This window comes from Strix aluco, chromosome 15, assembly GCF_031877795.1.
Source record: "Strix aluco isolate bStrAlu1 chromosome 15, bStrAlu1.hap1, whole genome shotgun sequence".
NCBI classification, from domain to species: domain Eukaryota; kingdom Metazoa; phylum Chordata; class Aves; order Strigiformes; family Strigidae; genus Strix; species Strix aluco.
In genome coordinates this window covers 10,331,120-10,347,000 of record NC_133945.1, presented here as the reverse complement: position 1 = coordinate 10,347,000, position 15,881 = coordinate 10,331,120, and the positions used below count along the sequence as shown (strand labels likewise).

The following is a 15,881-nucleotide window of genomic DNA, read 5'->3' as shown; positions in this document are numbered from 1 at the left end:
CACAGGAGGATTAATATGGATTTTTTTTTTCCTTTATATCTCTCCTGCTTTTGTTTTCAGAAGTTAGCTTCTAACCACAGGGTGTATATGGAAATGCCTGGAGGCTCACAGTCCATTCCTGCTCTGCAGACTTCCCTCACTGGCTTCTGCTGGTTTTCTGTTATTTTTCACATTCCTTCATGACAGCAGCTAACTGGAGAGGCTGGGCTCAGTCCAGAAGAGCAGACACATCGTACTGTAGGTTAATGGGATTTCAAAGACCACAATAATCTACAGAAATAGAAATAACTCCCTCATAAGCTGTGGCATTTCTTTCCCCACTTTCCAATTTGAAAGTTTGCATTCTTCCCCCCATTTTCTGCCAGAATTAATTTCTGGCAGCAGTCTGTAGAAGGAAGGAGTAACAGTGGAACTCATGTTAGTTGCTTCGCCTTAGCAGCTACATAAAATTGAGTAAACCAGTCCTGTTGAGGCCCAAAAGGACAGAGGAGGAGGACGAGGCACAGCAGACCTAATCCCTTCCCATACTAACCTCTGTTATCCTCCAAACCTGTTCTGTTCTTTCATTGCAGCTACCAATTCGCCTCTGCTGTATGGAGAGGACACATCCAGCTGAGCCACAAGGAGTGTTCTGGTGTGGACCTGAGCACATGATTCCTGAACCCCAAAAGGCTGGGGGAAGATAGTGATTTATCTTAAACTCTTTTGAGAAAAAGCCTCTTCTATGAAGAAAGAACTTGACCCAGTTTCTTGTCCAATGCACAGAAAATGCCAGAAATCACAAAATAAGGCCCAACCATATCCTTTGACTGCTTGAGTCTAGAAGCATAAGAAAAAAATCTTCATGGAGTTGATTCTGTAATGCTGAATGGAGTGCTTGAGAGTCTGAGAAGACACCTGAAGCAGTCACAGTAGTGAACAGTGAGGAAAAAGGAGCAGGGACTGGCTTACCAGTTCTCCAGCAAAGATAGCTCCAGCAGAAAAAGAACACTCCACACCAAGTCTAACAGTCCACTGTTAGAACTGAAGAGTGAAAAGGGTGATTAAAAACAAACAAATCCATGCTTTTTGGAACAGCTTTGTAGCTACATGACTAGCATCAGGGCCTGGGACAAGTATTTAAACCAGCCATAACAACTAAAAGTGGTTCAGTAAAAAAGCAACGGAAAAAACAGCCTGGAATTAGATCCTGGGACTGTGGCCTCAGTGCATCCATAGCCTCAGGAGCATGTGGTACTGAAATGGGAAAGAAAAGACAAAATATCACCGTAAAACAACTGCAGAAGCTTAGCCTCTTTGCTAAACCAGCTTTCAATGTACGGCTCATCACTGGAGAGTAGCTCTGCACCACCAACAGCTTTACTGGGAATAGGCCTGTGTTTCTGTCATGCTTTGTGTGAAAGGTTGGACACAAGTTCATGAAAGAAGGAGAGAGATGAGATTAGTAGTCAGAGAAATTCTTTAAAAACAAAGCAAGAAAATCATTATCTAGGGGAGTTTAGGGCTACCTTTGAGCAAAACCAAACACCACAAGCAGGTACTTGCGAGCTCCACTTGTCCCTGCCCAGGAAATAGATTTTAATTCAGGGTAAAACCAGACATCTCTATCCCCACTGCCAAGAGCCTACTGCAATATGAAGTGCTCCTGAACTATGTGGCAATCCAGCTGTTTCCCCCTACACATGCTATCCCTGAAGCTGCTCAGTTAATAGATGGCAAATGCTGTTCAGTGAAGATAAACACCGAATAATGAGTCTTGGAGATGAAAATAAAGAGACTGAGCGTCTCCTACATGAAAGGGTGCTGCAGGCCCTACCAACCCAGGGAGGGAGAGACCAAGGAGGTACTGTAGAAATACTCTGAAAACCTTCAGCTCCCAGAAGACAGCAAACAGGATGCTGGCTTTACTGATATAGAGGCATATTATTAATCAGGAGTGACAGGTTTAGTGTTGCTGAGGAGGTGCTGAATACTTCTGCAGCAGTGTAAACATCAGGTTTCAGAGGGTCTACTGTGCCTCAGCAAAGGAAAAACCTGAAGGAGCTCAGGTCAAACAAATACCCACAATACGCAAAAGCAGATAGAGACAGGTTTATCCCCCTGAAAAAGGGAAGCCATAGCATACTATCCTTTACCAGAACTTAAACATACGATAGAATAAAAAAAAGGAGAGGTATGCCTCTGAAAAAGGGAAGCCATAGCATACTATCCTTTACCAGAACTCAAACGTACAACAGAGTAAAAAAGGGAGATGTATGTCTTGGGTCTCCAGAACTATTATACCACCTTGAGGGAACTACATGAGTGAGTCCCTAAGATTAGGTGTACAGCCCTAAACCGTATTGGAATAACTTAGCTGAACATGTGTTATTTTCAAACACCTCCCCTCTGCTATGGAACTGGGCTTTCAAAGCCATAAAACAAGCTCCAGAGGCAAAGCATAAGAGCAAAGTCATAACGTAGAGGCCAGTAATTTCTGCTTTCTGCAAGATTCTGCTTGCTGCAAAATCTTACTTTCAGTCCTATGAGGCAGTAACACTTTATAGTGATGGAGCTGAAAATATAAAAGAATTAAAAAGTGAAACTCCAGACAAAGTCTTACATCAGCTGAGAATAAAAAACTCAGCCTGTCAAGATCTGATTTGCTCAGCTTAAATAAAAGGAACTTTATTAAACATTCAGAAACAGATGAACTTTTCTGTGCTCAGTATTTATTGTGTCACTTGCTTTGGAATGGAAGCTGTAAATGCTTTAATAAATACATGGAAATGTTGTCTAGCCTCACTGTAGCTTTTGTAAATGCTCATGTATCCTCCGCTGAAACGCTGTTTTGTAACTTCTCTTTCACTGAATCACAACAGGTACCCCTCTGCCATCTGCAGCAATGCACAAGGGGAAACATCCCTCTTTTATCTCCAGGGCTACACGCACATCAGTATTACAAAAGCTGGATTCTAAACCTCTTCACACACATGCCAACAGGTCTTGTATTTACAGTTGAGATTTGGTCAAAATGAGAAACAAACAGCAATGCTGTTTCCACAGGAAAGAAAGCCAGCGGGGGGAATAGTGACGCAGGAGACAGTCTTATGAATTAACTGAGAGCAAGAGACCCCAAACATTAAAAGAAGAGAGTCTGCAGCATCCCAAAAGATAGAAAAGCTTATAAAGTATCTAAATGTAGGAAAGATCAGGGGCTGAGGCTTTCTGTTAATGCTTCATGGATTTCTCATGTCTATAAAATCTGGCGGGAAATTAAAGTGTGCTTGGGAAAACAACATCCTACTTCTGAAATAAAGGAAAATACGTTCTGATTGGTGCTACCACGCTGCTCCCTGAATGGCAGGCAGCCTATGTACATAGGCAGTCCATACACACACATGTTTTCATGCATTGTAGCATGGTGAGGTCCTGTAACTGGTGCTCTACCACGAGACGGCAATAACCAGAGCAGGCAGCGAAACTACCCTGGGCATTTCCATTCTCATTAGTTCCACTGAAAATAGCAGAATCTTCTCAGCCCTCCCCTTGCTTTGCCTACCTGAGCGTGTCAACCTCCTCCTTGGTGATGACTGTACTTTGCTCAGCTGTGCACTCTTGAGACTTCAGGACCTTCATCTCCACCTCCAGCTGCAGAAGAGAAAAGGAATTAGTTCTTCCAGTACTAGTAAGGGACACACACAAACAGCAAAGGGAGGAGGAGGAAATCATGATGTTCTGCACAGATCAGACCCTTCTCAGAATACAGATGCGAAGCACAACTCTTCATGTGTTGAATGTCAAAAACTTGGTTAACCCTGCCTCCCTCTGCAATCCCTTTTGCCTTCCCCAACATTTTCTCCAAGGTAGGTGAGGCACAGAAAGTTGATTGTTTATAAGAAAAGCTTCTGCTTTTCTTCCAGATATTTCCCCAATCCATCCTCCATGGATAATGGGATGCAGGGAATTATCTGTGTGGTATTAGGAGCTTGCTGGTACCCGAGATTCAGTATTGATTGTTCAACCTCATTTATCTTCAATTCCTCCCCAGAAGAAATGAACATGCTGCCTTGTCCAGGACAACTCTGAGACACATACACTGAATCCAAAAGCCTGGGGAATATTTCCAGCACATTCCAATATACACTTCTAGCTCAAGCTGCCCGGGTAGCTCTGGTGGAACAAACAAACAATCATGAATACTTTCTGCCTCTGGCCTTGTTTGGGAAGGAACTCACAAGAAAGTACTTCAAAACTCTACAGACATGAAAACTTCTTACCCAGACTCTACCATTCCCAGGCTCCCTGACTTATGGGAATCTGTATCCCTACTTCAGCTATCAAGAAAATGCATAGATTGATAAACTATGTATGTTAATTGCTTCTAAACCTCTCAGAAAATTATTTATTATGAAGTGTAAGCAGAGGCAAACTACCTAGAGGATACTCAAACTTCTGTTCCAGCACCTTATCCCAGCTTAGACCTGCTTCACTCATCTTTGAGATTCTGGATTTCCTTTTGTCATCTGTCTTTCAGCACCTGACAACTAATTTCCCTAATAAATCTATTGACAGAAAGTACATTTTTCACTCAGGAGGAAAACAATAAGCAATCCAGCACTATTACAGATGCAAAACTTATGACCACAGAGAGCACAGTGCTCACCATCAGGGAAATAATCCATTAATACACCATTCCCTTCAACAGCACCGATTAGACTTGTAGAACAACATCACATTGCAATAGCAAGCTTCTTGCAAAGACAGCAAGCTGGCAGATACTCCCCCAATTTTACAAGGAAGAGGAGCATATTGACACGTGCAGTCATACTGCTCAGCCAGAACTGAAATTTTGACATACTGCCTCTTTGCCCTTCCATGCTTGCCAGCAAAGACAGACAGAGCATGGCAGCACTGTTAGCAGGAAAGGGCAGAGAAGGGATGGTTGGATTATTCCCCCTCCTCTTTCTGATACCACAGGGACGGAGCAGAAGAAAGAGAGTAGAAAAGAAGTTTTAGCCAAATTTTCCCCTGGCACCCTGAAGCCCTGTCCCCCAGCCTGTCAAAAGGCATCCAGGAAGAAAAAATAAGCAAAAACCCACCTGCATCATCAGGCTGTACAAATGTTAATGTATATTAGCTGCCTGATAAGATTATCACAGCCAGAAATGCTTCCCTCAATTTTCTGATTACTGAGCTTATCTCTCCCAGCTCAGCCCATCACAGATGGCTGGGGATAAAGCAAGCGCACCAGATAATTCCAGGAATGTGAATAAAAGGTACTGGGACAAGGAGCAGCCTTCAATTCCAACCTACTTCTACCAGGAAAACACTCATTATATCTCCCATTTCCCGCGTCTGCTGAAGCATGGATGTGTTTGCTATTAAGAGTTTTGTGCTGCTTTCTGGACTGCATGTGGACAGCATTTGAAGATGGAAGGGCTGGTAAATATGTTATTTATCATAGGCTAAGCGGGCTAAGCCTTGAGTCCAACTGCCACCTGCTCACTGACATGAGCAGATAAATCACAGCTGCCTTCTCGGGGGAGAAGGGGGGACGAAGCGGGTGGGTGAATAATCTGCTGTTGTGATCTGGGGTCTCTTGTGTTGTCTGCATAGAGAGGAAAAAAAATGGAGTGTGTAATGGGAAAAGGAGACGGGAGAGTGAATGCACACATGCTCAAGTGAGTGCTGCTGTGGAAAGCATCAGCGCAGGTCTCGCCTGATATACAGTGGTGACAAATTAGTGCCAGGTACACTCGATGAGATTCTGCTGGGTTTCTAAGAATAAGCTGTTGAAGGAGAACAAGGAGGGAAGGGCACAAGGACCATAAGGGCATTTTATGTCATTTCTGTGTCCTCTCAATTTTCAAGCGCCAAAACTACCTGGACTGCAAATCTGATGTGCCTGAGGTGAGAAGGGAGAGAAGGGCACAGTGATATCTTTACAGATGAAACTGGCTTGGGCAGTTAAATGTTGACACAAAGCTGCTTCCCAGAACTAGGATTAAAACTACTGGAAGGTTTCAAGTTCAGGCCAAGGCACAACTTTGTGCTGCAGCAAATTATTGTCATTAAAACCTCAGTACTTGTTTATGAATAAAAAGAAAGTAAAACAATTAAGATATTAAATATTTCATTCAAAATATGCTGCTTGTTTCCTTTCGTTGTTAGGGTTTCAGTGAGGAATACAAACCTGGCTGCCAGTCTCACAGATGATATTAAAGATGTTATTTATGGCTTTTCCACGGCAAAAAGAAAGTTAGTTGAGGTAAGATGGAGTGGCTTATTGTTGGGATCCAACCCTGCTTTTCCAAAGGCAGCACAGTGCAGGCAAATAGGTCTCCATGAAACAAGGATGAAGAGAACAGCAAAAGAGTGCGAAAAATAAGGACTCCGTTGATAAAACCTTTCTCTTACTTGTAGCTTTGTCTGCTGGACAATCCAAACAGAACATGATCTTGCCAGCCTCCAGACAGACCTGGCACACTCATACCAGCTGCCACTGCCCGCTCCTCCAGCTGGACCCTCACTGCAGCTCTGCGCATGATGCAGTCAAGACAGAAAGCAGAGAAAAGAGAAAGAAGCAGCAGAACTGAACGAGGAAAATAAGCAACAGGAAGGCACTAATAGGAGAAATACAAACTCATATTCTACATAATTTTCAGCACTATGTGCAAGCCTAAGAGGTGAGGAGGTTACTGAGAACGTTGCCTTTGACCCAGCCTCTCAGGATAGCTCCAGGGACGGGGTGATAAGTGTGAAATGACTCACTGCAGTGGCAGTTTGCCCCTTCCTGTCCACTTGTCCTCTCAGTACCAGTGGCATAGAATGGCCTCCAGAAGGGATAAGGAGAGGAACAGCCAATCTTCTCTTGCTGTTTTCTCTGCCTAACTCCCATAACATCCCTTCGCCTCAATTAATTTCTGGTCCTTGTCTCTCCTGTCCACCAGATAACACTTTCAGCAGGCATTTTCTGCTTTTTGGACTAACTCAATATTCCTGACTAAACTTTTCCAATTTTTACCAATAATTTTATATAACTAGCTGAGTTAAACTTTTATTACTTTGAATACATTAAACTAGTAGAAGCCATTACCCAGCAATGAGGGGAAAAGGGCTGCTCAAATTACAGCTCATTGCTGTATTCCCCCATTCAGTACCAAATGACCTAGGTCAGGCTTGGATCCTTTAGCTCTCTTTTATGTTGATCTGTCTCTTTTAACTAGCATCCAGAGCAGAGACAGAACATTGTCCTGAAATATAGCACTGCATCTCTTACCCTGAAAACTGCACAAGAGGAACCTAAGTACCTACAACTTCTGCAGGAGCTTCAGGGTTAATATCACCCAGGATCAGACCCTCAGCAATACATCCACTGTACAGAACACATTAGCAACTTGGAAAAAAAACCAAACTATTATTTTTTTTAAAGTTATCCAAGGTTTTTATGACACTAGAAAAGGCAGAATAATGAGTAATGTCAGAGTCCATGACTTGTGAATAAAAACACATAAACAGGTACTCAACATTTTCACTATGTGATGTTCTCTTCTCAGAATATACCGGAGCCTCTTGCTCTCAACCTAAAATGATCCCGTTTATCCTGAACCTTTTCTACTCTCTTTCACTTCATAAGCATGAATTTCAGTCCAGCTTTATTGCTCTCAATAGAAAGTGATCAGGGCACATTTGGTATATTGAGTAATTTTAGAATGTCCACTTCCATAAATATGCAAATACCCCAAAAGATTAAAAAAAAATACTTCTTCCAAAATAAGTACTGTAATCATTATTTACAAACTGAGAAAGAGAGGAAGCAAGAACATGGATGGATTTTTGTCTAGTGTTTAATTAAATGAAATACTGTTCTTCTTTCAGCCTTACTTTCAAACCTGCCTGGACAGGATTTCAAGATGGTGGTTCTCCTCCAAGTGTTAATGACATAGCAAACACCCACAGCAGTGTAAGAAATATGTTCCTTGCTGGTTCTCCCTTCTGTAGGAATTATTTAAAGCCGTATGAGATGACAGGAGAAACATAAAATTATAAGTTCCTCTCCTGACACCTAGAAGAAACAAAGCTTTACTTCAGAGACCTGATTTTCTTGGTATATTTCTGGCATTTGTCATTTCTGACCCGTATTTGTCCCCTCCAAAACAAGTACTCTGAGCCTCCGCAATGCCACGGACCTGCTGTTCCTCCCACTTGATTTCAGCGGGCTTCAGCGTTGATGAAGACAAGCCTTTCCAAAGCATCCTACTGACCACCACTGTCCACACCCATCTTCAAAATTAGACTTATCACAGGACTTAAACTTCTAAATCAAATCAGTCCCCCGTGAAAACCACATTTATGAACTTCTGAAAATTTTAACACTGCTCAGAATAATGACCAGATCTCTGTTCAGGTGCCTCATTTTAGGAAGTAAAGGACTCAAAATCTAAAGTATTTCAACTCACTGCTAAAGTTAGGATTTGCATGTTGAAAAAAAGGGGCTGGTTTATTCGCCCACATCATGTACACGTATTTCACAGAACACATGCTGGAGACATACAGTTATTATTTGAATAATGAGTGCATTTTAGTGAGGGGCTGATACAGCAATCTTATCCTGATGAAGTGTGTCTGCACGTCATTCAGCATTCTTGGAACTGTAAAAAGCAGGAAATGCTGAATCCATTATAAATGTCTAAAGGTTTATTTAACAATGGGCTGATGCAACATCCTTTGAAAGGCCTTCCTCAGCAAAAGAGCTGATTTTAAAAGGCAGAGATAAATAGGAACTGAATTGCACAGAGCCAGCATGGAAAGGTGAATTGAGAGGTTGTGTTTGACTATAAGTCTCAACACAATTCAAGAAGCTATTTAAATACATAAATATTTAAATGTATGAAAACCAAGCAGACTTGGAAAGGAAGACTGTACACTAAAATAGACAAGAACAGAGAAATGGGACCCTGAGTATGACCCATATGCTGAGGTTTGAAAACAGGCAAACTACTGTTCCCCAGGAGCTTGATATACCAGTTATTCTAGTGATGCTATTTGTGCTTCTCTCCAAAGGACGTAGCAGTGACTAAGGATCTTATTTGCCTCTTCTCCCACAGAGCAGCACGCCAAGCCTGGTGACCTCCTGTTGTCTACAAGCTTATAAATTTGGTGTCAGGACAGAAATTAAACACACATGAACACCAGTGAGTTTAATTTGGGTGTCCAGCAATACTACAAGGTAGTAAGACGCCATGCTGAGCACTTCCATACATCATTCTGCTCAGCAAAAGAAGTATCATCTCTTCTGTATGCCCAGCCCACTGACATTCTGAAGGGCTGTTCCCCTAGAACATCTGCAGAGAAGCACACATGGGGAGAACTAAGCCTCATCAGATTTCTTAGCGAACTTCACTCTTCAAAGAAATAGGACAATACTTGCAAAACAAAATATTACTTGCCATTTAGAAACAGGTTATGCAGCCCAGGATTAGTTGGTACATTTTCTTGGGAAAATTAATCCTTGATGTTATGTGAACCAAAAGCAATAAAGCCAAAGAATGTCAGATATTCAAAAGTGGTTTAGAACTACCTATTTTCCACTGGGTTGAAGCAAAAAAAATATGTATTTTCTTCTTTAAAACAAAGGCCAGTTGGATCAGTGTTGCCAGTCTCTATGGGTTACTCAATCTGTAACAAACTGGGTGTGCTTTTATCACTGAGAAGACAGGGCTAGAAGCAACCTTCCAGCAAACAGTTTCCTAGAAACGTATGCATGTATATATATTATTGTAGATACACACAAACTGGGAAATGGACATATGCTGACTTCTGCTTCTCTCCAGTATAGTCTGGATTGTGGCTTTTCTCCTCCTGTTGCAGTAAAAAGAGAGCAATTTTTCAAGTTTATACCGAATGTCATTCTATTTCATTTCCAAATATAATCTCCCAGAGAGAAGGTTCGCTTGCCCTATTTCCAATCTCTGAAGTTAATACACAAATTTATATTCCTTTCTCCCACTCGCTCTCCTAAATTAAGAGGCGTAATTACTAGGAACGCTTGCTACAAACGAATAAAGTGCCAAGGGAGAAGGAGCTGTCACCGCTGGACGTCTGCAGCAGCCACCCTCCTCTCTCTCCTATCCCTGGAGGATCCTGCTTATGAGGCAGTTTCTATCTTTCCTATTAGCAGGGGTAGCTCACACACAGGAGCAGATGCCAACCCCTCACTTTCCAGGCAGGACAATCATAAGAAACAAAATTACAAAATTAACTTCAGCCTGTCAAGAAGCCACTGGTGCTTGCAAGGATGATTCCTCCCAGATTCACCATTTGCCTCTCCCCAGTTCTGCTGACCTCTCAGGCAATGTCAGGTTTCCTTAATGACAGTGGAGAAACAGATCTGCAATCTAAAAATTCAGCCCCAGTCTCATCCCTCTCCCCCCTCCCCATCTCCAGCACCCTCTCAAAAGGAAGATTGATTATAATAATCAGACTTAGCTCTGACACAGCATTTGCATTTTCAAAGCACAGCACAGTCATTAACAAATTCATCTACCCCAAGGGAGCCCTAATGAGCTTTCCCCTCTCTCCCCTCCAATTCCCAATCTGCAGGCAGCCCACAACTTCTCTTCAAACACCTCCCCTCTACATTGTGCTGCACAAGCCCAACTTGGTGAAACTCCAGACAAGCTCAGTGAGCCAAATTCAGCCCCACTACAAAGGAATACTGTGTTCAGTTGTGGTCCCCACTACACAAAAAAGGTATGGACAGGCTGGAGAGGTCTAGAGAAGGGCCACAAAGATGACTGAAGGACTGGGAAGCCTGCCATGCAAGGAAAGGCTGAGAGAACTGCGTTTGTTCAGCCTTGCGAAGAGCAGGCTTAGGGGAGACCTTATCACCATGAAGAAGATGGAGACTCCCTTTTTACAGAGTCATATGGAAAAGACAAGGGGTAATGGGTACAAATCACTTCTGGGGAGATTCCAATGGGACACGAGGAAAATTTTACACAGTGAGAACAATCAGCCACTGAAATAATCTCTGCAGGGAAGTGGTGGATTCCCCAGCATCAGACACTTCAGCTGGACAGGGTGCTGGGCCACCTTGTCTAGACCATGCTTTTGCCAAGAAAGGTTGGACCAGATGATGCTTGAGGAGCCTTCCAACCTGGCATTCTATGATTCTGTGAAAGGAACACAGGTCTGCTGCATGCCCAGCTGCAAGCATGTAAGGAAGGAAGCATCATCACATCACACCCTCCAAATCTCCAGTCTTCTCCTGCACAGCCCATCCAACAAGCTCTTTCCCAAACACCTACAACACACCTTTGCCACAGGACTCTGCCTCCTGCCCCTGCTAAAGTCTTTTCTCACACCCCAACGCTGTCAGATGCTGACCCTGCCCGTTCACCCACCTCCCTTTGCTCATCTCCATGCCCTGCCCCAGCAGAACCACAGAGCCCTGCCACCACAGGTGCTCCACGCAACAGCAGATTATCACTGATGAACAATAATGTCTAACTGGAAGTGCTTAACCCATATTCAGACGGACCATTTCAAATACTCCTGTCTGGAATACTTAAGAGAAAATAATCAGGAAAATATTTATTTTCTCTCTTGTTTTTTTAATCTACAGCAAACAGGGCTGTTACTTGAACAGGGGATCATGTGACACTATCAATACTGTTACCCTGCAGCAGTGCACTAAGGACCAAGACTCTACATTTCAGCTGGGGATGCAGAAGGGTGTGCAAGACCCTGCAGCTTTGAACAGCCTGAATGCTCCAGCTGACCCATTCACTGTAACACCTGGGGCCCTTTTTACCCACAAGTGGTATATACAGAACCATACACCGGCTCTGGAAGGAGCCCGTCCTTCTGTTTGAAGGACAGATGTTCTGCTGATGCTACAGCACATCTGAAGGCAACTGCCCGGTCACCAGCACAGACCCCATGTCAACAGCAAGTCAGTCATCACGTGGGTACCAACTTAGGATGGTTTAGTTTTGTCTTCTTGAGCTTAGATCCCCACTTGATGCTGTATTTATTTCTTTCTGGTACTCTGGAATGGGTGCAAGATGTGACTGGACATTTCAGCAGGATGGAAGCTGGCTCAGAGCTCAAGATGAACAACACTGGAAAGTTCACAGGGAAGAAAACCAACCATCCTGTGCAAGAGACCCACCAAGCAAGGGAACTGGAGATGTTAATTTAAACTCATGAGTTTATTAAACTGTAATTACTTATTCCAACTCACTCCCAGAGGAAGGAGCAGACAAGGATTCTCTTCCTCTCAGCCTGCTGCAGCCCTGCCCTGTCCACACTCCCAGGTGCTTCTATGAGACCTTGCCACCAGTGCATGTCAGCAAAAATCCCTGACAGCTCCGCATCCAAAAACCCTCTCTTTGCTGTAACAGCTCATTCTGAAGAAGGATCACCTAATTTCCATGTTCATTCAGCTCAGACCCTCTCTGCTGTTATCTGCCTCACTCCACCACTTTTACCAGCATGTAGATGACTGTTTCCTTTAATTACTACCGAAAGCTCCTCCCACCAGGGAGAGAAAAACAGCTGGTGTCCACAAGAAGGAAACTCTGGAGTAATTATCCTTAAATGGCTGACACTTCCTACCCATTGCTCCTGGTTAGAACAGCAAAACACAGAATAACAGTGTTTAGGGAACCTGTCAAGGTGTTGGACTGAATGTACCACAACCCCGTCCAGTGTGGTCACGGCACTGGCACAATGGAGTTGTCTGCTCTCAGGTAGAGCATCACACAGGTCACTTCTTCCACTCAGGAGTTGGCACTTTTGCTAGAAGCAAGCCTTCTAGCAGCTGTAATTCACAGGCAAGGCAACAAATAAATCTGCAGAGGTGTCATACCTCCTCCGTACAAAGTCTGAATACAGTTTGTTTCCTGAAAATATACCCTCAAGGAGTTTCTGGAGCATTCAGTCAACAATTCTCATTAAATCGTAGTTTGTAATCCCACCCCTCGCCCCCTCCATCAGTTTTCTTGTTGAAAAATCATCACATAATAAATAGTCAGAGAAGAATCTATGCATTTTACCAACCACCTAGGAAGATCAAAGAAGAAAGGAAAGAGGAATCTAACATCCGTTTTTGTTGCTTCATCTCCTAACAGAAAAATACAGTGGAATCAATCTCTACTTAATACTGTACGAGAGCAAAGGAGCCTTCACTGAGTGCTAGACTTGAAAATTGAACTTAATCCTCTTGCTCCAACTCACATGGAACAACCTACAGCCTGTACTCCAACATGCTTTTAAGAACAGCACTCTCGCTCGCACTGCATCTCCAGCCCAATTTTGCAGTTCGCCACAGCTGGGAGAACTGTCTTCTGGCACGTCTCAGCAGAGAGAGGGAGGGTGAGCAGGGGCCAGCAGGGCTTCATACTCAAGGTGCTTTTTGAACTCCCAGAGATGGGAAATATGAGGATGGGGCAAGGGATCCAACGATGGGAAAGCAGCAGCTCTCTCGACAGAGCATCTCAGCTGCCTTCAAGGAAGTGGCAGACACTTGAAGGAGTCTTGTTCCCAAAACCCTTCCCCAAAGAACAGGCTAAGAAGGGCAGATTTAAGGTTTTCTAGCTAGATGACCCATCCTGAGGCCCTCCTGTGACAAGAAGCAGTGGGCTTTTAATGCATAAGAAATGGGAAATCTCTCTCCTTGTGCCAAAAAGCAAAGGTTACAGGGCCCTGCCAAGACTGCTCTGCCCATTTTAGCCTCTCAGGATTATGCCTGTGGTCTCCTTCAGTGGCTAGCAAGCAATCACAAAACAAAAAGCAATTCCCTCTCAAATACCATATGTTCAGTTCTGGTGCCAAAGCAGAAACCTGGCATTTTAACCTTTGGTGAACAAGTTCTTGCTGCCACCAACAGTAAACTCTGAGGTCCAGCTCGGAGAGGAAAGAAGGTGTAAGAGATGTGCAGTGGATGACATTAGCACTGAATACAGCATCAACAGGACAGGCCCTGGCAGGAGCTCGATTTTATACGGCCAGTCTTTAGAGGTTAATGAAATATTCATAAATAAGTTAAAATTCTCCTGACAAGCTAGATCCTGTAATACAACAAAGAGTTGTCAGCCTCAATTAAGCGATTCCAAAGAGGCAGGACACTGCCATTCATTATTTACCATGAGGTCACAGGAAAAATTCTGCTCTATGATCTTCTTGTCTCTGTGGATAAATTAGGTTTTACAGCTCCTGCTGGAGGACTCTGCTGCCCTAACAGAGCAGCTCAGAGAGACCCCAGTCTGCCACCACTACTACCCATCCCCAGCATTTATCATCCAAAGGTAAAAAACACTGGGAACAGGCTCTTCTAAGGGCACCGAGACACAAAAAGATTGAAAGTAAAACAAGTAATGTAGCAAGCTGATTAGGCTGTCAGTGCAAGGACTAAGTCTTGAAACGTCATGTTTTTTAAGCCTTTATCTCCCTTTTTGTACACACAAAGTCAGCCCTGGGCAAGAACAAAAGTATCCAGCAACCACTGATCTGCAGGCACATCCACTGAACATGCCCTCAATGCTCCCCCTAGATCCCATAGCTAGAGATCTTCTCATCCTTGTTCATGCTCAGAATAAACTGTGCCTACAGAATTGCCTTTCTTGGATCAGATCTCTCAGGACCGTCCTCTTCTGACACAAGTACAACTTCCCAGGACTGTGAAAGCAGGAGGAAACTGGCCTCCATCCTTGTTACAAGCAAGTTGGAGATTAATGATTACTTTGTTCCATCCTAACATGACTGTTCAATAGACTAAGTCTTCCTTTCCCTCTCTGGACATGCACTGGAAGCACATGTTCTTTCTACAGCTTCTCCAAGCTGCTCTTTAGGCAAGGCAGAAAAAAGGAGCAGAAATTACTGAACCCTACAGGTATCCGGGACCTCTCATGCGATTTTCCCCTACCTCTCAAAGGGCTGAACAGAGCAGAGAACCCCTGCACCCTCCAGGAAATTTTAGTTCAACTAAGTTGAACTACACAAGTCTGAGGTAGCCCATAAACTTCTTACAGACTCTGTGAGGGTGGAAGCAGCCTGGAAAAGCACAATACTTGCATATGTATTAATTACTTCAAGCCACCTCAAGGCTGTGGCTACTATAATAAGGACTCTGATAATATCCCTGTCCCACTCATTTTATTTTTACCAAGTAACTCGGTGTAACTCAGATTTTACAGTGACAACAGCAACACTGACAACAGGACAACTCTAACTGCAGCACAGCAGTGTCATCTGCACAGGAGAATGATCCACGTTTCTCCTCTGCTCAGCAACTGAAGAGAAAGAAGCCCTACCCCCTTCTCTCTCCCTAGTCCTTGTTCCAGTTATAATCCTGCAACACAAAGCTGAGAGCACATTATCAACTCTCAGTCTTTCTCCAAGCTGAAAAGTGGAGCAGTCGCTATCATCCTTTTTACCAAAAAGCAACCCCTTGAGTTTGTCAGTACAGCTCAGGTTTTATGGGTACACCTGTAGTATGGAGGCCTCTCCAAATGATGGACTGAGAATTAGACCATTGTCTGTGCATCCCACCTGAGCTGGAATTGCTGTTTGGGTGAGACTTTCCCCGCAATCCAGCAGTACCTGTCCCACAGGGAGCCCAAAGGGAGGAGCAGCAGTAAGACAGCTCTCCACTTTAGGCAGCCACGTTTCTTCTTTCTGGAAGTCCTAACCCCATGTCAGCTGTTATTGCCATCGATGAGAAAATGAAAACAGTCCTGTTGAAACTGAACGGTGCTGCTGAGTTCCATAAAACTTTCACGTTAATGGATCCAACAGCAGGTTCATTTGTGTAATGGGACTTTTAAACAGACCGTTTATTTCTTTTTAATTTGAAGGGAATGTACTATTTGATCCCATGTGCATGGCTAGATTTT

The 15,881-nt window shown here is 43.6% G+C and overlaps 1 protein-coding gene across 3 annotated transcripts in view; it reads right to left on the bottom strand.

The window, feature by feature from the left end:
• The window catches only part of MAD1L1 (mitotic arrest deficient 1 like 1), a 379,581-nt gene that overhangs the window by 167,104 nt on the left and 196,596 nt on the right, over positions 1 to 15,881 (bottom strand). For all 3 annotated transcript variants that reach the window (XM_074841020.1, XM_074841022.1, XM_074841021.1), the window contains exon 14: positions 3,542 to 3,630. In XM_074841020.1, coding sequence (XP_074697121.1) covers positions 3,542 to 3,630 — 89 coding nt within the window. The remainder of the gene's footprint in view (positions 1 to 3,541; positions 3,631 to 15,881) is intronic.